The sequence below is a fragment of the Schistocerca americana genome, chromosome 11 (genome assembly GCF_021461395.2).
Source record: "Schistocerca americana isolate TAMUIC-IGC-003095 chromosome 11, iqSchAmer2.1, whole genome shotgun sequence".
In the NCBI taxonomy this organism is placed as follows: Eukaryota; Metazoa; Arthropoda; class Insecta; order Orthoptera; family Acrididae; genus Schistocerca; species Schistocerca americana.
The window spans coordinates 100,896,378-100,920,238 of record NC_060129.1 but is presented as its reverse complement, the minus strand read 5'-3'; the positions used below and the strand labels follow the sequence as shown (position 1 = coordinate 100,920,238).

General features: G+C 38.6%; 1 protein-coding gene across 1 annotated transcript in view; it reads right to left on the bottom strand.

Annotated features, from left to right (window-relative positions):
- The window catches only part of LOC124554062 (zinc finger protein 70-like), a 105,974-nt gene that overhangs the window by 4,754 nt on the left and 77,359 nt on the right, over window positions 1–23,861 (bottom strand). The window contains exons 5-6 of the mRNA XM_047128103.1: window positions 17,116–17,208; window positions 7,222–7,259 (exon numbers count right to left, since the gene is read on the bottom strand). Of these exons, the coding sequence (XP_046984059.1) occupies window positions 7,222–7,259; window positions 17,116–17,208 (131 nt within the window). The remainder of the gene's footprint in view (window positions 1–7,221; window positions 7,260–17,115; window positions 17,209–23,861) is intronic.

Here is a 23,861-nt window from a genome sequence, read left to right as displayed (position 1 = left end):
ACATCTTTGAGCTTCCCAATGAGGTTATTTGAGTGTGGATATGGCTGTGGGTGTGTAGGAGCATGCAATTACTTGCATGCTATTATTCTATCCTGATTGCTGCTTTTGACTGTTTTGCTTTTTGATGGATATGTGGTTTCAAGTAACCAATGACAGTGAAACATTACAGTTTGCTTTCATCAAAAACTGAAGTTTTGCTGCAGTAGATGGCTATGCAAAGAAACATATTAAGAAATATTTCTGTCTTGAGTTGGCTCATAGAGGTTAGCCTTAAAAGCTCTGAACAAAATAATCATGATCTCAGTTGTGCTGCAGATTGTTAATCTCTTGTTTTCTTGGATATACTGCAACTCATACAATTGTGGTAAGGTTAGGGCATGAGTTTAAATTCAAGGCTACAAAAGGCTGTCTAAAATCATCAGACGATAAGTTAATGTAGAATATTATATCCCACTGACTACAGTACTGTATGTTGAATTTAAAAAGAACATGCCTTTTGGGTATGCCCTATGTAGGTATATTTCTTCTACAGTTGCTTCCACATCTGCCAGATGATAAGAGTAGATGCCTGGTGTGCCCATAATCAAAGTGGCTGAAAACACCTCCCACTTTCAAAGCTTACAGGTGGCATAGATGGCAGGCACTGACTTTCCCCAAACACTCCTTTGTACACATATACAAGGGCACAGCCACAATTACACACATTTCCAACATATTATCAGATTAGGGAAAGGCAGTGTATTCCAGCCATTCACATTCTCAGGGTGGAGCAATATCCTTCAAATGTACACTGGATGTGAGTGCGTAGTTGCTTGGATTCTACAGACCAGGTATGCCACATTCTGATCGAATCTTTCTTGTCATTTGGCTTACAGTTGGTGAGGGCCGCTTTACAGTAATTATTGTGCAATGTATCATATTCCCCTGGGTTCAGTAGAACAGGCAAGATTGCTTTCTCACATAAAGCTGAAATTTTCCTACTAGTTCAGCTGTTATGTAGCACTGCTTGAAAATAAAAAGTCATATCTAAGTTTCTTGTGGCATTACATCCACCCTCTCTGAGCTATCTCCTTTTCTCCCCTCTGGTTTTTGGATTTGTTCCTGACTGATACAGCAGTTTTATGGGCTATCACAACAATAATAAATCCTCCTCGACATTACTCATATTTTTTTTGAGCCAGCTGACAAAAGAAATGATGTAGACAGCTGTTCTGGGCTAAATATTCACTGTAGATGAACAACACTGGAACTATCACCAAGCTTTGCAAGAGGTGAATACTGTAGGTTGACACTTACTTCCACAACAGGACAAGTGCACCAACAGTGTGGTGAATATACCTTGCAATAATCATAGTCTGGCAAGATGTAAGCAATTTTGAATATCACCAGATGATAAAACAATCCTCTGTTTGCTCTATGTGGTACCCACCTCAGTGACCTTTTGACATGCCTATGTGTGTAGGTTACAACTATGATTAAGCAGGATTAGAGATCAGTTGTGAGAAAATAAATAACTGTGCTGAAGTAAATTCTAACACTTGTATTCAGAAGACATGGCTTATCTCACAACCCACCAGGAGATGCTGGCATTACACCTGCATATTACTGACAATATCTCCTACAAATGAAATGGCTGGCAAAATTTTAGGACAATATTAGCAATGCTTCTTCCAAACAGAATCTTGGCTAATCAAAACAAAATCTATTGTTATCATTGAGTAACTGCCCTAAGAATTCATACAGCTAGTGTCTGATCTCAATCCTCACTTATCCCTCACACAGAGAAAATAATACAGGTTGCCCATCCAGCTGTCCTTACCCCCAGTGGCAACCAGTCAGATACTGTGCCCTGACAGCATGGGAGTATTGAAACATTTACAAAGTGACTCATGTGAAATACAGTGATCTTCTACAAATAAAAAGTTTCATTTACTCCACATGTGCTATCAAAACATGAATGTTCCATTGCAGTATAATAGATATTAAACCAATGATAAGCTTTTGTGTTATTACTACAAGGCATTAGGGAGATGACAATTTGAAGATTTTCACTGTGGAACTTTGTGGTTCCATCACAAAACCATAAATGTTTGCATCACATGTGATTCATGGGATATATGGTATTTGTACCTGATGTTCTAAAAGTGCCAAGTCTCATTATTTGGACAGTTATTATCTTGTATGTTTTTTCTCCAGTATGGTGGTGGTTTAGGTTTCAAGTATTTTCTATCTTATTCTTTTGGGATAGAGTAGAACATCAAGTAACACCCCCATCAGTTGCCACAACCCTAAAGCCATCATCATATGTGTTCTTGATGACATTGCTAGTGAAAGTTCCAACACTGAATATACCAAGATGTCCCATTGGAACAACCTTCCCATAACAAAAGTAAATGACACAGCTAATATCCTAGTCAATTACTGGACAGTCATGGTTGAAGCTGGTAGAATTGTTGCAACACATATGTTCCTGATTCATATGCAGCTTTCTGATATTTCTCATAGAGTTCTTGTCCTTTAAATGACACAATGAAATCCCACAACAAAGCTTGTGATATTTGGGACTTATGGCATCATGTCAAGAGCTGTTAACACTTATGAACTTCAGTTTAATATTATATCTCTTAACTGCATCTTACCATTTTAGTTATTCATAATTTTCCTCAAGAATGTGTTGCCTCATTTCTACCCGCCCTTCTTAATTGCTGTGTAACGTCTGAAAAATAACTTATGATAAACAAAAACTTACTATAGTGTTGTGAGAATATATGATACTTAGTGTAAAATTAAAAAGTCTATCAGCATCTCCACAGCACAATGTCATGATTTCCTAATTTTGTGACTTTTCGGTAATAGCTAAGTTATTTGACATGTTTCAGTTGTGTGGCACCCACTTACCATATGAAACATTTATCTTGCCAAAGTGAAGTGACATGCCTGCCTTAATGAAACTGGGAGACATACAGTATATAAAACTGCAATGGAAGGATATCTAGGGAGAGTCCACACGCTAACATGTGGTTAATGAAGATGGATGGCCGGTCTTTTTAGTAGTAAAGGTACCAGCCACCACCATACCATATGCTAGGGAAATTATTTTGCAATACCTGAGGACATGCTGCTCTGCTGTATAGTTTAATGATAATGACATCCAATTGGGTAAAATATTCCAGTAGCAATATAGCCTCCCAATAATATCTCTGGGAGGGGGCTACTCTGGTGGATATCATCAGGGGAAAGAAACAATATCACTACAAGTGAGAGTGTGGAATGTTAAGTCCCTTGATTGATTAGGTGAGTCAGAGAACATGAAATCAGAAATGGATAAGTTGAAGTTTGATATGGTGGGAATTAGTGTGGTGCATGGGAGGAAGAACAACATTTCTGGTTAGGTGAGTGCAGAGTTATCAACACAAAATGAAATTGGAGTAATGCATGAGTAGAAGTAATTATAAATTATAATACAGAAGTGTAGGTAAACTATTATGAACAGTACTGTTGACTCAGTTCCATAGACAACACAGATAAAAAGGCAAAACTATTCATAATTGTACAGGCACATATAATTACTAGCTCTGTCAATTATGAAGAACTTAAAAGAATATATAAGCTTGTACTTAGGTAAAATTTTGAAGTGGAGGAAGCCTTCAACCATTAGAATTAAAAATAGTGAGTTTCACAAGAAGGAGAAACATAGTGCCCTATCACTACACTCATAAATTCTTGAGTGTAGCAATATGTGAAGATACCAATGGAATCATCACACTGGTTCAGTTGTAGGTACAGCAGTCAGTCTATTGCTGGGATACCACAGAAATCTAATGCTTTCAAAACAACAGTGTGACTCACCTCAGAACATTGCTAAAGGGTGTGTGACACATATCAAATAGGTCTAACCAGGGATATTAATCTTTTACTTCACATTGCTTTGCAAGGAACAGATGTAGATCTAGGCATAGCGGTCACACTCATCTGTGAGCATTTACTAGGTGAAAAATGGTAAATGTTTACCATGGATATACACAGTAAATGCAGAATTGAATTATTTCCAGGTGCAAAGGTGATTTCACAGTGTTATGCATAAAGATGCTGAACATTTACTTTTACAATGGTTCAAGCTATATGTGCACTTCCAATGTATCTTTAAGTGGAACTATAATTCAATCAACAACAAATGAGACTGCAGAAAAAAATTGAGACATTCAAAACAGACATCAGGTGTTTTGCTTGTTGACTGTGTAAGTTCCAAAATAGAAGCCTAATTTCATGCTCAGTGATTGGCAATGAAATGAATAAAGTTGATGAAGGGGCAAGCATTGGTTGCATGAATTTGACAAAGTGAGAGAAAAGTTTGCTATATATTACGCCAGCAATGCAGGCAAAACTAGGATTTCTTTACAACTTCTGCCAAGTCAAACCCACAAAATAACAGTGACATGTGGCATGGTGGGGCCAGCAGTAAACAATGTTTTTAACTTTTGTACTTGTCTGTAATTCATACAACATAGATGAACAACAATCTTGGGTGATCAGTAAAACTGAGAAACTGATATGTCTTAAGAACATGAAATTACTGCTTTACCTTGCATCTACTCTCATTATTGGAAAGCTTGGATTGACAGTTAATGATACAGGGTGTTTAAAAATGACCGGTATATTTGAAATGACAATAAAAACTAAACGGGCAGCGATAGAAATACACCGTTTGTTGCAATATGCTTGGGACAAGAGTACATTTTCAGGCGGACAAACTTTCGAAACTACAGTAGTTACAATTTTCAACAACAGATGGCGCTGTAAGTGATGTGAAAGATATAGAAGACAACGCAGTCTGTGGGTGGGCCATTCTGTACGTCATCTTTCTGCTGTAAGCGTGTGCTGTTCACAACGTGCAAGTGTGCTGTGGACAAGATGGTTTATTCCTTAGAACAGAGGATTTTTCTGGTGTTGGAATTCCACCGCCGAGAACACAGTGTTGCTGCAACTAGACGAAGTTTTCAACGGAGGTTTAATGTAACCAAAGGACCAAAAAGTGATACAATAAAGGATCTGTTTGAAAAATTTCAACGGACTGGGAACGTGACGGATGAACGTGCTGGAAAGGTAGGGCGACCGCGTACGGCAACCACAGAGGGCAATGCGCAGCTTGTGCAGCAGGTGATCCAAAAGCTGCCTCGGGTTTCCATTCGCTGTGTTGCAGCTGCGGTCCAAATGACGCCAACGTCCACGTATCGTCTTATGCGCCAGAGTTTACACCTCTATCCATACAAAGTTCAAACGCGCCAACCCCTCAGCGCCGCTACCATTGCTGCATGAGAGACATTCGCTAACGATATAGTGCACAGCATTGATGACGGCGATATGCATGTGGGCAGCATTTGGTTTACTGACGAAGCTTATTTTTACCTGGACGGCTTCGTCAATAAACAGAACTGGCGCATATGGGGAACCGAAAAGCCCCATGTTGCAGTCCCATCGTCCCTTCATCCTCAAAAAGTACTGGTCTGGGCCGCCATTTCTTCCAAAGGAATCATTGGCCCATTTTTCAGATCCGAAACGATTACTGCATCTCGCTATCTGGACATTCTTCGTGAATTTGTGGCGGTACAAACTGCCTTAGACGACACTGCGAACACCTCGTGGTTTATGCAAGATAGTGCCTGGCCACATCGCACGGCCGACGTCTTTAATTTCCTGAATGAATATTTCGATGATCATGTGATTGCTTTGGGCTATCCGAAACATACAGGAGGTGGCATGGATTGGCCTCCCTATTTGCCAGACACGAACCCCTGTGACTTCTTTCTGTGGGGACACGTGAAAGACCAGGTGTACCGCCAGAATCCAGAAACAATTGAACAGCTGAAGCAGTACATCTCATCTGCATGTGAAGCCATTCCGCCAGACACGTTGTCAAAGGTTTCGGGTAATTTCATTCAGAGACTATGCCATATTATTTCTACGCATGGTGGATATGTGGAAAATATTGTACTATAGAGTTTCCCAGACCGCAGCGCCATGTGTTGTTGACAATTGTAACTACTGTAATTTCGAAAGTTTGTCTGCCTGAAAATGTACTGTTGTCCCAAGCATATTGCAACAAACGGTGTATTTCTATCGCTGTTCCTTCAGTTTGAATTGCCGTTTCAAATATACCGGTCATTTTTGAAACACCCTGTAAATGGTTTTTTTGTTTTAATATTAACTAAAGTAAATGTTCACTTTTTACTACCAAATATTTTAAGTTGCCTCCTGCCTTTGAGTCAAGGCATTACTGCTGCTATGAAGACATTGTATCACAAGCCATTTGTGCTATCCTTATTGCTGAAAACGAGATGGAAGCATTGGATGCAATACAAGCTGGGGATCAGTTCCATCAGTTTCCTCATGACACTTACAGAACTGTTTTAGCAATGCCTGGACACATTATGTTGGCAAGTTAGATGGTGACAACAATATCACGTCACCTGACAATGGAAAATTTTGCAAGACATTTAAAATCCTGAACCTGGTGTACAAACATTTCTGTCTGAGGTGCAAAACGCATCAGAAGAATGTGAGGAGGACAAGACCATTTTGCCTACCCACCATGAAGTGTTAAATGCCTTGGACACTTTAGAAAGTTTTGCTGCAACATCTGAACAGATCATTAGTTTTACAGACGTTCTTACAGCTGGCCATCTAGTTAGGAAGCATTTTTGTTTCTTTCTGTGGCACCACAATGTGTTGAATGTTTGCCATTAGAATATTATCTGCAAGTGCAATTTTTCAGGCATTTTTCTTCCTCTCTGTGACAGTACAATATACTAGATTTAGAACATTATTTGAGTGTATAATTTTTCAGGTTACAGTACAGTATTTAATGTAAGGGCTTTAGAGTCCATTTTTGCTGTTTGTGCTGTTATTGCAAACCAATGTTATAAATGGGACTAATGTATGTTGTAATATCGTAAAGCTCCTTTTTAATCTTCTGCAATAATAGAATAGTGGATATAGTAGTGTTTTCTCTGATAATATGCATAACATTGCTGTAGTCTGTATATACTGTACGTATATAGTGCAAATGGTTAATACATAGAAAAAATAGAACTCCAAAAACAGAACTTTTTAAAAATAACTTCTGGTATTTTGGTCCCTAGGGGTTATTATTTTTCTTTCACATGGAGTAACTAAAACTTTATACTGCTCAAAATATTCTGCAGTGAATAATAGAAAACGTACCTTAAACTATCAGATGCATTTCTTATTGAGGCTGCCACCTGAAACAATACAAAGAATTACTGGTGATTTAAAATTGATGAAACGGCAAATAAATAAAATTGTATTAGCACCCACTAACATCTGATTGTTCCAAACAATAGTTGGAAATATTATTATCAAAGGGACACAACACAACTGTAGCAGTTATTGAAGAAAATTATAAGTAAAAATTAACACTTCATTTCAGCACTTTGCTTTTAGCTTTGTAAATAATTATAAAGACACAGATTTATTTGAAAACAAATTTCCTATTTGATACTTCAAAATTAAAAGCGTGAAACATCATTCACCTGCCATGCACATACAGTAAGGTGAAGTACCAGAGAAAAATGTAAAAAATCGTCCAATTTTTATTGATGAAACAGGTAAAACGAAGAACTGAACTGAAAAAAAGTTCTATCTGAACTGCTATTGAACGCATTTCTTTCACATCTGTAGCATTGAATATTATGCCATACTCTCGAGATAGCTCACTGCATGGAACATCAAAGTCGTTAAATGTCACATCAGTTTCATCCACAGAGGAAATTATGGAGTACAGCATGACATGAAAGTTATATGAATTATTACATTAAGTGCTGTTATTTTATAGGCATATAAATGACAAAGATTCGTGTATTATCATAAATAGGAAATAAACAACATGGTTAACATGAGGACAGTGTCCTCTTCAAATGTTTGAATGTGCTTTCATACATACAATGAATACATATGAAGGATCAATGAGCATGTGGACAACTACAATAGCAGTAAAATAAGTGTTACTCGAGTCTAGCAGAAGACCATTAAGATCAAGGATAATCTAAAGATTCAGTCATCAAACCCAGAGATGATCACCTAATGAGAAACATGTCAGATGAAACAAACTATTTCACATTAACAGCAAAGACTGAGTCATCTCTGAAAGCAAGTTGAATTAAGGTAACAAAATCAGTTTTTTCAAAAATAACAACTGCCCTGAAAATTAGTAATAACAAAGATAAAGGTACTGACAGTCAGATACCTCTAATCTCCTCACACTGATAATTACGGGAGATGTTTCCAGATTGCATTGTCATCATCCCATACATTAACTTATAAGAGATAGTGTCTGATGTGTTGGTAAATGTGCCAACACCTTGTAGATATAGGAGGCCTAAATGCACGCTATCTAACGCAGACGGGCGTGAATTCTGGAACAGGGTAAGTAGTGAATTCTCATAAGAAAAGTATGCAGCTCCTCGAATACTTATCTTTTATTCTTTGATGTGAATTACAACATTCTTGATGAGACATTTCATACGGTAACTATCAAACTATGCAAGGCTAATGGCGCCTTGCTAGGTCGTAGCCATGGACTTAGCTGAAGGCTATTCTAACTGTCTCTCAGCAAATGAGAGAAGGCTTCGTCAGTGTAGTCGCTAGCAAAGTCGTCGTACAACTGGGGCGAGTGCTATATCATATGTCCAGACCTGCCTTGTGGTGGCGCTCGGTCTGCGATCACACAGTGCGACATGCGGGTCCGACATGTACTAAATGGACCGCGGCCGATTTAAGCTACCACCTAGCAAGTGTAGTGTCTGGCGGTGACACCACAGTGTCTAAATTTAAAATTTTCTTCTTACTCCTAGATCCTTCCCGATTTCTTTACATACACAAAATGATCAAAAGTATCCAAACACCCCCAAAAACATAGGTTTTTCATGTTAGGTGCATTGTGCTGCTACCTACTGCCAGGTACTCCATATCAGCAAACTCAGTAGTCATTAGACAGCATGGGAGATCAGAATGGGGCACTCCGCAGAACCCATGCGCTTCGAATTTGGTCAGGTGATAGGGTATCACTTGTGTTGTATGTCTCTATGCCAGATTTCCACATTCCTAAACGTACCTAGGTCCACTGTTTCTGATGTGATAGTGAAATGGAAACGTGAAGGGACACATACAGCACAGAAGCGTACAGGGCTACCTCGTTTGTTGACTAACAGAAACTGCTCACACTTGAAGAGGTTCGTAATGTATAACAAGCAGACATCTATACAGATCATCACACAGGAATTCCAGACTTCATAATTATTCACTGCAGGTATTACGACTGTTAGGTGGGAGGTGCGAAAACCTATACTTCACCGTCGAGCACCTGCTCATAAGCCACACATTACGCCGGTAAATTCCAAATGATGCCTCGCTTGATGTAAGGAGCGAAAACATTGGACAATTGAACAGTGCAAAATCGTTGTGTGGAGTGAAGAATCAAGGTACACAATGTGGTGACCTGATGGGTGTGTGTGTGTGTGTGTATGGCAAATACCTGGTGAACATCATCTGCCAGTGTGTGTAGTGCCAACAGTAAAATTCGGAGGTGGTTCTGGTGTTATGGTGTCATAATGTTTTTCATGGAGGGGGCTTGCATCCCTTGTTTTGCATGGCGCAATCACAGCACAGGCCTACATTGATGTTTTAAGTACCTTCTTGCTTCCCACTGTTTAAGAGCAATTTGGGGATGGCAATTGCAGCTTTCAACATGATCGGACACACGTGTTCATATTGCATGGCCTGTGGTGGAGTGGCTACATGACTATAACAAACCTGTAATGGACTGGCCTGCATAGAGACATGACGTGAATCCTTTAGAATACCTTTGGGATGTTTTGGAATGCTGACTTCATACCAGGCATCACCGACCGACATCGATTCCTCTCCTCAGTGCAAACACCTGTTAAGAATGGGTTGCCATTCCCCAAGAAACATTCCAGCACCTGATGGAACATATGTCTGCAAGAGTGGAAGCTGTCACCAAGGATAAGGGTGGGCCAATACCATATTCAATTCCAGCATTACGGGTGGAGGGCGCCACGAACTTTCAAGCCTTTTTCAGCCAGGTGCCCGGATACTTTTGACCACATAGTGTATGTCCTCTGTGGTCTTCTAAATATTTATATCCATTTCTGTTTTCCATGTGTCGCTGTTTAAGTATGTTTCATGGTCTTTCTAGACTATTTTTCGATTTATTATGTTATCTCGTGAGAGTCCAACTTCTTCTGTACCTATGATCCATTTTGAACTGTTTTTGCTAGTGCTTGCTACCTCAAAGATCTGCCTTGTGAGCCTGTAGTCAGTCATCCTGTGATGTGTCCACAGCATTTTATCCCTTTTTATCTGTAGGTGTCCGTTATTGTTTCTGTCTATCTACAGATCTCTCTAAAGGGCCTCTTTATCCAAATTCGTTCACAGAAAACTGGTACAAATATTTTCCTGAGAATTTTTCTTTCCTGCTTCTCAGTCAGTCATTTTTGTTTGACCATGAATCACAGTATTTTCTACAGTAAAGAGTTATTCCAGCAGTAGTTTTACATTGACTAAAATAGATTTTTTGTTACGACAATTCCACATCAGTTGACAAGCTTTTGAGCAAGAAACTCCTGAAGTTTGACAATAAGGGAGGATCTCACTTTTGAAAGACTGAAGATTTTGAACAGTGTGATCTCAAGATTTCAGCTGCAAAACTTGTGGACAAATGATGGCAGGATGATGGTGAAGACCTAAAATAGCAATGATCAGTCTGCAATGCAGACAGGACGTTTGAAGCTAAAAAAAATTTCAACTCTTGTTGCCTCTAATTTTGTGTGTTTACTTTCATGTCTATTTTGCAAAGAAACACTTTGTTTTACTAATATTATACTTAAAACAGTTTCCCCTCTTATTATTCTCTGTTTGTCTATGATTACTTTTAGTACTAATTTTCTGCTCAATTCTCATACCTCCAAGACCAATACTATCCATTAATTCACTATTACTATTCTATGTTCACAAGGCTCTGATTCAGATGATAAAAATTACAGTCTTATTTCTACTTTAATAATTTATCATCATATTACTGTGGTTACTCATCATAAGCACCAATAGCAAGACAGACTGCTTTCATTCCATTTATCTTGCTTTCGATATTGTTGTGCAGAGACTGTTCTAGCTCTGTTCAGGAACTTTCTCCTCCTGTCTTCAGCTGACCATTCACTGACCAGTGCAAAGCCTGCTGCTGGCCTCGGCCGCAAAACCTCCCTCCTCCTGGAAATATCTCCCACTTTCACGTCAAGGAACCTTGCTCCCCTACCACAATGTACTTTGGTATTCTTTGTTCTCCTAACCTCACCAGCCTAAAGTCGCTACTATCTAGCATCATCATGAGCCTTGTAGCCAAATGCACTGAACATCACACTGCACTCGCAAATGTTCGATCTCTGCCACCTTATCATAACAAAGTGTCACATATTTCAAGGCATGGACATACATCAGATACTTCTATCAGAGATGTGGCTCAAACCAAGTATGTCCACAAGTTCTGTAAATTGAGAAGACTACATCTTTTCAAGATGCAACAGGTGTAACTGACAACTGGGTGGACTAGCGGCATACACATACTCTTGATTTATCACATAATGTGCTACACACATCCAACAATCATGAAGATAAACAAGAGGAATATGTTCATGTAGATTACATCCATTAACAGAAAGTCACCCATGTGTGTGCTCTACAAACGTCCTGAAGTAGCCACGTTTGGCTGCTTTTAAATTGCTCTTTGAACTGACATGTGAGCACATAATGATGCTCCTCCCAAATCTTCCTCTTTTCCCAGAATTCTTAGCTGGTGAGGCTTTTTCAATTTCCTTTCCACGGGACTCACTATATCTGAAAACTATCTTGTACATTTATAAATCCTTTTTATACCTGCCACTATTATTGTTGTCTTTACTACTGTTACCACCACCACCATTTGTGGCAGCAGTTGTAATTCTACTAGTAATGTCATTATTAACTTTATTAGTTCATAGTATTACTTACTCACATTGCCACTTAGGATACTCAAATCATTTTAATACTATTTGTCATATTAAAACTGTTGTTTCTTAGGTAACTATAATGTATGTGTGAAACCCTGGTCCAATGCAGAAGAGAACCTGATGGCCCTCGTCAGACTAGCATAAATAAATAAATGCTGATTGGATTATCTCTCCTGGATATTTAATGTATATATCTTGTGACACTTCCTCATACCAAGTTATAGCGGAGAGATTATCTGCAGGCTTCCTGTCAATTACTGAGTTCCCTCACAGATGATTTGTAGACCAGTTTTCTGTGACATTTTATGAAGTTTCTCCAGGGCAAGTTTGGATTTTCTAGTTTCTTAGAACTGTGAGTATCTATAAGAGCCATACAACTCATGCTGGTTCTCTGCTCTTTTTTAATTTCAATTTGGATTCCCTCATCTCCTTCCCTATGTTTTCATAACTTTTTTCAGAATTATTTTAAATTGGAGGGGATTGTGGATCTCTGGCTGCACACTGTTGTGCATTTCAAATGCTTCTGAAATTTCTCCAATCAATTTAACGTTTGAGGTTGTACCCATTAATGTCTGTTGGATAGCTGCCACTGTTTTCCTGTCAATTTTGAATTCATTTGAAGTACTGAATCAAGATTTTCTTCTATCAAATCATAAGCCTTTCTGACACTTGTCATAAATTGTCACAGTATTTACACATCACCATCTTTGCAAAATTGACTTTGGTTCCCATATCTGTTCTCTACACGATTACCCTTTGCAAAATCGTGCCTTATACTCGACTATTAATGGGCCTACATGTTCATCAAGTTGACTTCACAGGACTTTTTGAAGAATTTTGGACATAACAGGATGCAGTGAAATTCTCTGCAATTATTCAGACTGGTTTTATGTCATTTTATGAAGAGGAACAATTAATGCACATTTCCACTCTTCAGTAATTTTTTCAATTTTACAAATGTTTAACATAATTCTGTCAGTTGCTCAGTATCCATATCTTCATACTTCTGCTATGAGTTTCTGTTTCCGCTGATGACTTGTCATTTTCAAAAGTACTGATTTCCTTCAGTTCCTCAACAGATGATTTTTAATCTGAATTGTTTCGCCTCCAAAATCTAGTTGTTCTTTCAGAGGCACACAGTCAAGAACTGAGTGGAAGTCCTAGACTAAAATTGTTATTTTTATGTTGGTTTCAAGTGACCAGTTTACATTCTTTTATATAGCCTTGAACATTATTTCCTATACTTTCAAGAATTCCTGCCATTTTCTAGGGTTTGTTACTATTTAAAATTTTCAATACTTGTTCCCTCACATCTACTAGACCGTGATCATAGACAATGTTCCACTACCTGTGTTTTCTCCTCTTCTGTGGTTAGCATAATCTCATAATGGTTTTTAGTATGTCTGCAAGTTTCTTACAACTTATGGTATATCAATGAATAATTTGTTGAAAAATTTCTTACTCATAATACGAGTGTTAATAGATTAAAGATGACTGATTTATTCATATGTGTTTCTTTTCCGACAGGTTGAAATCTAATCTTTATATGCAGGAGACGTTGAAATGACTAAAAAATTCCTTTCTTGTTCTTACACTGCGTATTTTTTTATCCTTATTGGCTATAACATCAGAGTCTATCTGAAACACACACAGAGCGGAGTTCAGAAAATTCCATTTTTGTAGCTTCTTCGCAGGTTTAAATTATGTGGTAGTGATTTCGACCTCATTTTCCCAGCTTTATATCACGATTTTTATATATTCTCTTTTGAACTCCTGTTTTCCAAAATTTTTTTGTTGGAACATATGCATGCTTGACAATGTGACATCCCACCAGTCAGAAACTGAAGCAATTCAGTGGCATGCTTTTAGATTTGCTACTGTTAGCTTTCATTAGCACACAAATGTTATGGATATGGTTCAGCAACTCAGACAGGAATCCTTGGAGGGAAGATGATGTTCTTTCTGAGAATCAATGTTGAGAAAATTTATGGAACTGGCATTTGAGGCTCACTGCTGATGTAACTGTTGATCAGCGTGTATTGTAAGGAACCATAATAAAACTTTGTTAGTCTAATTTGCATATTAATATTTGCCTATAATATAATGCATCACACATTGTGTATCCTCCATAACTGTCAGAGACATAATGAGTTTTATTTTTCTATGTATACTGTTTTTTCATCTAATGTCTTTTGTTAATTTTGAAATCACCTGTTTGTGTATACTGAAATAGAAAACGTTTAATAGGATTTAGTGATGGTAATATTCCAGAAGACAGAGTTTAGGTGTGTACCAATAAATAGTGAGTTTTGTCATAACAATGGGAGGAAATCAATTGTGTAAGGTTGCTGTTGGGCAGTATAGGGTCATGGATCATGAACTTGTAAACATAGACTAATACTTTCTTCTGGTACGCTGTGGATTGTAAAGATAGTGGACAAAATGGAACTAAAATTTATGCATTCCAGATTGATTTTCCACACAATAGCATGAAGGCAGCAACTTGGAAATGATGCAGAGGCACATTTACTAATGGAAAATTTTATGAAGCACAATGCCAACAACTAAGTTAATAGTCCAAGGTGTTGATCTACCTCTTATTGTGAACTGATGTAATATGGGAAGATATCAGAGCAGTGACAGTAAAGGAAAACTTCTGCTAAATGAACTGATTTCAATATTGAACACATTCTCCAAAGTGAATACCATATGCAAAAACTACTATGCCTGTGCCCCATAGAAAATTGTTGTTACACCATGCATATACAATGGAATGAAGCCTAACAAACAAATGCTTAATTTGGGAAGAGAAAATGTGATGCAGGAACCAGTAATGCCAGGTTCACTCTCTTTTATACTGGGTGTTACAAAAAGGTACGGCCAAACTTTCAGGAAACATTCCTCACACACAGAGAAAGAAAATATGTTATGTGGACATGTGTCCGGAAACACTTACTTTCCATGTTACAGCTCATTTTATTACTTCTCTTCAAATCACATTAATCATGGAATGGAAACACACAGCAACAGAACATACCAGCGTGACTTCAAACACTCTGTTACAGGAAATGTTCAAAATGTCCTCCGTTAGCGAGGATACATGTATCCACCCTCCCTGATGCGCTGATGTAGCCCTGGAGAATGGCGTATTGTATCACAGCCATCCACAATACGAGCATGAAGAGTATCTACATTTGGTACTGGGATTGCGTAGACAAGAGCTTCTAAATGCCCCCATAAATGAAAGTCAAGAGGGTTGAGGTCAGGAGAGTATGGAGGCCATGGAATTGGTCCACCTCTACCAATCCATCAGTCACCAAATCTGTTGTTGAGAAGCGTACGAACACTTCGACAGAAATGTGTAGGAGCTCCATCGTGCATGAACCACATGTGTCGTACTTGTAAAGGCACATGTTCTAGCAGCACAGGTAGAGTATCCCTTATGAAATCATGATAACGTGCTGCATTGAGCGTAGGTGTAAGAACATGGAGCCCAATCAAGACATCACCAACAATGCCTGCCCAAACGTTCACAGAAAATCTGTGATGATGACGTGATTGCACAATTGCGTGCGGATTCTCGTCAGCCCACACATGTTGATTGTGAAAATTTACAATTTGATCGCGTTGGAATGAAGCCTCATCTGTAAAGAGAACATTTGCACTGGAATGAGGACTGACACATTGTTGGATGAACCATTCGGAGAAGTGTACCCGTGGAGGCCAGTCAGCTGCTGATAGTGCATGCACACGTTGTACATGGTATGGAAACAACTGGTTCTCCCGTAACGACACTAAAATGAGCTCTAACATGGAAATTAAGCGTTTCCGGACACATGTCCACGTAACATCTATTCTTTATTTGTGCGTGAGGAATGTTTCCTGAAAGTTTGGCAGTACCTTTTTGTAACATCCTGTATACCAAATCCACTGTCCCTAGCACTTTTCCTTGAGTGGTATGCTTGCACAATCAACAGGCATCAATGTGCATGAGGGTCATTTACAGACAACAAAAGAAGACGAGAAATTAGGGCTTTTATGGAGGCAACAGACAGTTGCTTTTCCCTCACTCTGCTTGCAAGCAAAAAAGAAAAGGAAATGACTAATAGTGGTGGAACATACCCACCGCCATGTACCATACAGTGTCTTGCATAGTTTGTCTTCGGATTTACGTTTCTCAGTTTAAATGGTTCAAATGGCTCTAAGCACTATGCATACATTTTCAGTTCTCTACCTTATATTCCCAAATGTTTCTTAGGTTTTATTCCTGTGAGAAGTTTATGAATCTAACCATCCACTTTCTCTTATGCAATGTGAACAAAATTAATACAACATTTTATTTTACTGGATTAAGTTTTATGCTTCATACAAGGAGACCTTATCAAAGCTGAAAGTTGTGCCAAGAAGATAATTTATTTGGATCTGCTATGACTTCTATGATGAGGTAATACATGGATTTATCTGCATACGTCCAAGAGTTTTTTTGTGACTGAGAAATCTGTGAGTAATTCAACATATACCACTGAGGTAGCCATACTGTAACTATTTTGAGATCACTGTATCAAGGGTGATCTGTCACATAAAAATAGTAGCACACTTTGTACCTTTGGCAACTTTGAAAATTTTTAGTTCAAACTGACAAATATCAATGATTCACTGACAAGATAAACTATGTCCAATGTATTCTGCAATCCGTTAATCATAAGTTACTAGAAGGAGGAATATTTTTCAAATGATCTACACTCTCATGGTTTAAACTTATACGAACTGTTTAACATCCAGAAGGGTCACAGAAAGTATGGTTAAACATATTGTTACAAATTCCGTTTGGATTCTATCCAGAACAATAAGCAAATAACAGTTGCTAATCCACATCAAGTGGAATATCACAAGAGTACTGTAAAGTTATTAATTGCACTTAGGTCAAGAAAACTCACAATCTGTGCCTGTCCCACAGTAATGCATTTCTTACATCAATTACACAAATACATTTTTATCACTCTACATGCAATAAATCAGAGATGGGAGTGCTTACAGTATTCTCAGTTCCACCCACCTCCAAATTTAGTTCAGGATCCTCCTTGATAAAATGATTTGGCCGAGAGATTACCGAATTATCTTCAAGACACTGAAAGAGAGAAAAAGTCTCAGTTAAAACTACTTGTACCCTTCTGTACTTATGACATGGCTCCCAATTTTTCTTTTTTTTATGAATATAGCTGTTATTCTGCAACATGTATCACCATAATTTCACACTGTGCTATATTGCACTAATTTTACACATAGTCAGTCAGTACATAGCGTACTTCATGGTGCTTACTGACCCTTATCCTTCATTTGGGAACCTCGCACTTTGCCCATAGCAAGAAGAAGAGAGAGTGTGCTTACTCCCTGTGCATTAACGTAGTTGGACAGGAAAGGTGGCGAGCCTGAGAACTACAATGAAATGAATACCCCTAGCTGCATACAGGCATTGATATAAATCAATGGCGACAGTTGAAAATAAGTGCCCCAACTGGGACTCGAACCTGGGATCCCCTGCATACATGGCAGATGCTCTATTCATCTGAGCCACTGAGGACACGGAGGATTGTGCAACTGCAGGGACTGATCTACTTATCTCTGGCACGCCTACCGTGAGACCCACATTCCCAACCTATTGTCCTGCACTATACTCATAGTGCCCCTGCCCATTACGCTCATTACTCGCAGCTTTTTGCCGATTCCCGTAAGAGTTCAGGCACTGTTTGTGCATTCGCATAGAAGAAGACGTTCAAATGGCCAGTGAGCCTTGAAGATGGTATCTGTTGTTCTGTAAATGTCCGAAACAACAGGTACCATCTTCATATACGCAAGAACTACGAGTAGCACTATCACTTGAGACTCAAGTTGACATGTAATCGGATGGCGTTTGTTGCTTCTGCCCCAATTTATTCTGAGAGTTTGTTTAGGACTTGTGAGTGAATGGTTAAGAGTTGAAGGCTGTGGTTATAAACAGGTGCTGAGAGTTGTAGTTACTGGTAATTATAGAAGAAAACGAACAAAACATGTCCACGTTTTTCGATCCAGTGAACTGATATGGCTGAAGAGAAACTAAGGGTAAATATTTTGTAGGTCTCCAAAAACTGAAGTATAATTTCAAAATGGTTGACAGCAATTCCCCAGAAAGACATTCTGACTCAAGAGTTGTTTTGTCTGTTATTTTTGTGAGGAACAACAAATCTCTATCATCAGTAAACAAGTTGAAACCGTAAGCCAAGGGTGGTCTTTTAAAACGAGAGCGGCTGAACGGTTCCTCGTGTATTTCCCAGTTTACTGAAATATCTGTCGAAAATATTACACAAAAGAAAATTGTCCGTCAAGCACTTGCTAAAGGGAATCTGTGGAAAGAAGATAGTAAACAAGCTGCAGTTTCGATGTCTGCCAGTGCTGCTTCTGCTGAGGAAAATATAGGGAGCATATCAGTACTGAACGGAGTAGTAATCACATTAAAACGATGTTGATGTACCAGGAACTGGAAACTGTCCGATAAATTAAGGGTAAATTAAGGACAGAAAATGCCGAAATAAATCTCTTCCAAAAGCAAGTCTTAGATGAAAACCATAAAATGGCTCAGTCAAATGTCCTAGATCATTGTAAACTCAGTGAAAACAGAAAATCATATTTGCCACTATGTTAAAGAAATGCCAATTAAAAAAAAAAAGAATGCATTATGAGATGTGACAATTAATTCATTCTGGATACCGGGTTCTTGAACATTAGCAGCTCAAAGAATATAGACATTGCAGCACGCATTGTTGCAACAACCTTCTGAAACATCTCCAAAATTAAATGATTTCAAATGCTCATGTGAAATTAATAAAGAGGCTGTAGAACAATTAAGAACTATTTTCGGAAAGAACGAATAAAAACAAGATACGCTGATTTTTTATGAAGTAAAGCACAAGGAAATTTACATTTCAGTAACACTTTGCTGAAAATTTGTTTCGTCACTTTATGGGTATATACTTCGGACGATTGTAGTAATAACTTTGCCTATCATTGCTCTAGTGTTCATATCTGTTACTCTGATGTGTAACTGTATTCACCCTATTTTAGTGTACCCGAATCACACTGTCACTCCTAGTGATGTCTAGAATATATTGATTCAAGTAATTATCCAGCTAGATCAAGCCAGAATGACACTTGTTACATGCACTTCTTATGGTACAGTACAGACTGAATGAAGTGGTCCAGCAGTGTCTAGGAATTACTGACATAAAAAATAAAGTTCCTTGCTCAATATCAAATGCAGTTGACATGACCAGAAGAATACGGGAATTTTGGTACGCTATCCACGTCATGAATTGAGTAACAAATGGTTGATGTGATAAAACTGATGTACGTTTTAACAATGGCATCATCAACTTCAATTATCGACAAGATAGTTCTCCAGAATCAACGGGGTTATTTATTAGATAGATGAACAACTTAGTCGACACACTTTTATTCTCTTGGTGATGCTTTGTACAAAACGCAAAGGCTCACAAAAAGTTGATGAAATGGGGAAGCGTTCTAGCCAATATAGTAAAAGCTTTGGTTCTGAAAGAACACACTGGCCACTAAGAGTAACCACCAATAGTACCTTAGAAATACCTAAATACTTTTGGAAAAGAGGTTGCATCTCTCTCCCAACAGCAGCATCATTTCGGTATCTCTAGGTCTCTGAGTTGCAATCGTCACTCATCAGTAAGACTAATTCTGCTTGGACAAGTTACAATTTGCTTGCCAGTAGAGTTCCTGTAAAACTTTCATTGTCTGTTGCAGAAGCTGAACATAAACGCGAATTTTCGTTGACGTCATGCATAAGAGAAATGCAGATGTTTGCAACAAAAGAACCAATACAGAGTTTTGGAGCAGAAAACATATTTGAAAAAAAAAAAAGCTTTGTATTCCATATAATACCGAAGATCCACAATGTAAGTCAGTCTGCTGATTTTGCCATTGTAACACATACTTCTGTGGGTCACAAGCAGACCAACTGACATCTCACACAGAACTACTGAACTAAGGCAGTCAGCACATTTCCTCTTCTACTCACTATCGTTTGCCTGCAGTTACAGTGTTGTTTCCTGCATCCACTGAACGACTTTTCCTTAATATTTAATTAAATCCCCTGTCTATTTCATCCTGTTTGCATTTGTAATGTTAACACATTCTCATGCTCACAGCTCTGGTTTGAATATTTTCTGGCATATGACACTGTTCCAACAATGTCATTTCCAACACTGTTTTTTCTTTCTGTCCAGACATCAGAGTCTCAGAATGGACCAAAGATGATAGAGATTTTCTCTCAGTTGTGTTTACAATACTTAAGAACTCTGTTTATAAACCAACCCTGGGGCTGTAACTAATGTAAGCCTAAATTTTAGTATTGCTGGACACACTACATTAAGTAACAATCATTTTCATAGTTTCAGATTTTTGAATGTACTAATGCTGCCTCATTTAATATCCAGCTGTAAGTTTGTGCCCACACATCAAAACTTCTCTAGGGTTGGAAATCAAATTCCCAGTATGCACTGGGTCACTCTGCACCACTCCTGAGGGAAGAGTCAACACATCTGGCTTCTTAGCGTTTTGGACTACAAATCTCACTGTTATTTCATGTGCCCTATCAAGTTGGGATCCTTGCTATTTCCATTAATCCGTCAAATATTATGTTGAGCATTCATGGTGACAAGTAGAATCTTGTCCCAAATCAGTACGCATTTTAAATGTACAGGGCATCTTCTCTCTCATATTTGTACCTTTGCTCTTGTCCCTGTCCGTCTCTTCACTACACCCACAAACATTTTTGGATTTCAACACTCCCTCACATTGTTGTGTAACCTCTGTGTGACCATTGTCCTGTGATGGAAAAATCTATTAACACTGAAGAAATGTGTTAGTCAAATTCCTTGCACTTCTCCCATTGTCTCGTAATATGGAGGCTCATTGAAAAGTAATGCTGCCGAATTTTTTTATTCTGTTCTCAGTATCAATTTAGGTATTACTTATCATGCATATTACGTGGTCGAATTCCCATTTCACTGACAAGTTGCCACATTACTATTATGCAGCTTCTAATTGTAGTGTGTAACATTGCAGTGTGTAATGGAACTATGTTATTGCATGCAAAAGAGTGTGCTCTAATCAAGTTTGTAGCTGCACAAAATGAGCCTTCAATTGAATCAACAGAAGAACGAAACCAGTGCAATGTTTTCACTATATCAACGTCCGTAATGTCAAAACATTCAGTTGTTCATACTCATAATGAAGCAAACGGAACTCCTAACCTCAGCTCAAAGTGGACAGCTGCATAGGCCAACACTTACAGACATCTTTGAAGAATTAAGTCTTATAGTGATAAAGTTGTGCAAGTAGAGGTGAGGCTGTGGCTCCATCAACGAAGTTGAACAGCCTGCAGCGACAGTATCAATGAATCGATCACTCACTGGGAGAAATGTTTTCATTGCCAATGTGGCTTTGTTGCAACACAAACATGTAGAGATGAAGAATAAAGGTGTAGAATGTTTATAAAGTTTTATTCAAAAATCTGTACGAGTTTTCACATAAATTTGGAGGCATTACTTTTCAACATGCCCTCATAAATGTGATTTAAAGTTCACATTGCTGCCTACTGACTTCCAATTGCTTCTACAGTTAAACTGTGAAAGGCAATTTACATTGTGTGTTGGAGTATTAGTGATACCAATACAACTATCTTTTTCCAGTAACCCACAACAGAGGTGATATTGTAGAAACATCTGACATTTGCAAAAACAGTTTTGTAGTTCAGGTGCTTGTGAATGCAGTGCTTGTATCAACAAGTGTCAGGAAGCATATGTTGGTGCTCAAAACTGTAATTTAGACATCACAGTCATGTTGTCCAATACTGGAATAAATATTATGTCACACTGTCCTTACAAAATACTGTGCAGATGGATGTATAGCATATAGTTCTCAAAAAACACATTACCTACCAGTTCTGAGCTGCCTCCTTTGTACTACATGTGTATACACTATGCACCACACAAAATGCACAGATTAATTACACTCCATTTACAGTACCTATTTGACATACATAACATTAAAATTGGTATTCTTTGTCCACGAGAGGGGAGGACACTTCTGACTAGTTTGATGTGGGGTGTCATGGCTTGGGGTCCTGTGCCGGTCTCATCATCTCATAGCAGCAATGGTATCCAACATCTTCAACTACTTGTTTGGTATATTCCAATGTGCATTACCCTATAGTTTTTGCCCTCTACAACTCTGTATAGTATCACACAAGTAATTCTCTGTTGTCTTAATATACACATCCTATTACACTGTCCCTTCCCATCAGTGTTTTCCATAAGTGCCTTTTTAGTAATTCTATGGAGAACCTCATTCCCAATCACCCAGTCATATCAGTTCAATTATTTTGATCAGTCTTATGTAATAACACATTTCAGATGGTTCAGTTATTTTATTTTCTGTATTCCACCTCCATCTAGCCAGTAATGACTAGCTCTTCTTGTTTTACAAAGCTAGATACTATTACTTAAAAACACAAAGATATACAGTGATCAGACAGAACATTATGATCACCTAACTAATAGACAGTATGTCCACTTTCAGCATGGGTAACAGCAGCAAGGCATTGTGGCCTGGAAGCGATGAGGCCTTTGTAGGTATTTTCAGGGAGTTTTTTTTTTTGGGGGGGGGGGGTGGTGACCAATGAGCTCTGAAGCTATGTTCAATCACATCCCACAACTATTCGATTGGGTTCAGATCTTGCGAGTTGGGGGAGAAGGAGCCAGCACATCAACTGGGACTCACCACTGTGTTCCTCTAACCACTCCATACTACTCCATCACACTCCTGGCCTTGTGGCATGGTGCATTGTCTTGTTGAAAAATGTCAGTGCTGTCACGAAACGTTACTTATGAAGTGGCATATGTGGTCTGTAACTAGTGTATGATAGCCCTTTCCAATCACTATGCCCTACCTGAGTTCCATTGGATCCATGGATGGCCACATGAATGATCCCAGATCATAATGGAGCTGCCACCAGTTTGTCTCTAGCTGTAGTACGAATTTCAAGACAAAGAATTGTTCCCATGGAAGACGATAGATCTGCGCCCTCCCACTGGCATGATGAGGGGGTTCATCAGACCATGTAACACACTGCCACTGTGCCAACGTTCAGTGCCAATGGTCACTTGCTCATTTCAGTTGTTGTTGCTGATGATGTGATGTTAACATTGGCATGTTCCAGAGTCGTAGGCTGCAGAGGTCCATCAGCAGTGTTATGTGCACTGTGTGTTCAGACACCCTTTTCTCTGACCAGCATTAAAGTCTGATGTTAGTTCTACCACAGTTTGCTGCCCATCCTCTTACCAGTCTGCCTAGCTTATGACATCTGACATCTGTCACGAGGGGACGCCACCCAGCTCCACAATATCTGGATGTTGTTTCACCTTGGTTTTGTCGCAGCACTCATCGAACACCTGACAAGTCATACATTTTCCGAAATACTCGTGCTGAGCCTCTGCGCTATCACAATCTGCCCTTAGTCAAACTCAGATCACACACCTTCTCCATTCTAGAGGATGCTCACTGATACTACATGTACCATGCATGTGTGACAGTCATCCTTTGCCAGGTGACGCTGTTACCACATGGATGGGTTTATATTGATACTATTGCAGAGGATGGAAAAAAGCAGTTTTAACGGTATAAAGTTAATTTGTAACTTTAAATGAAATGGGTTAA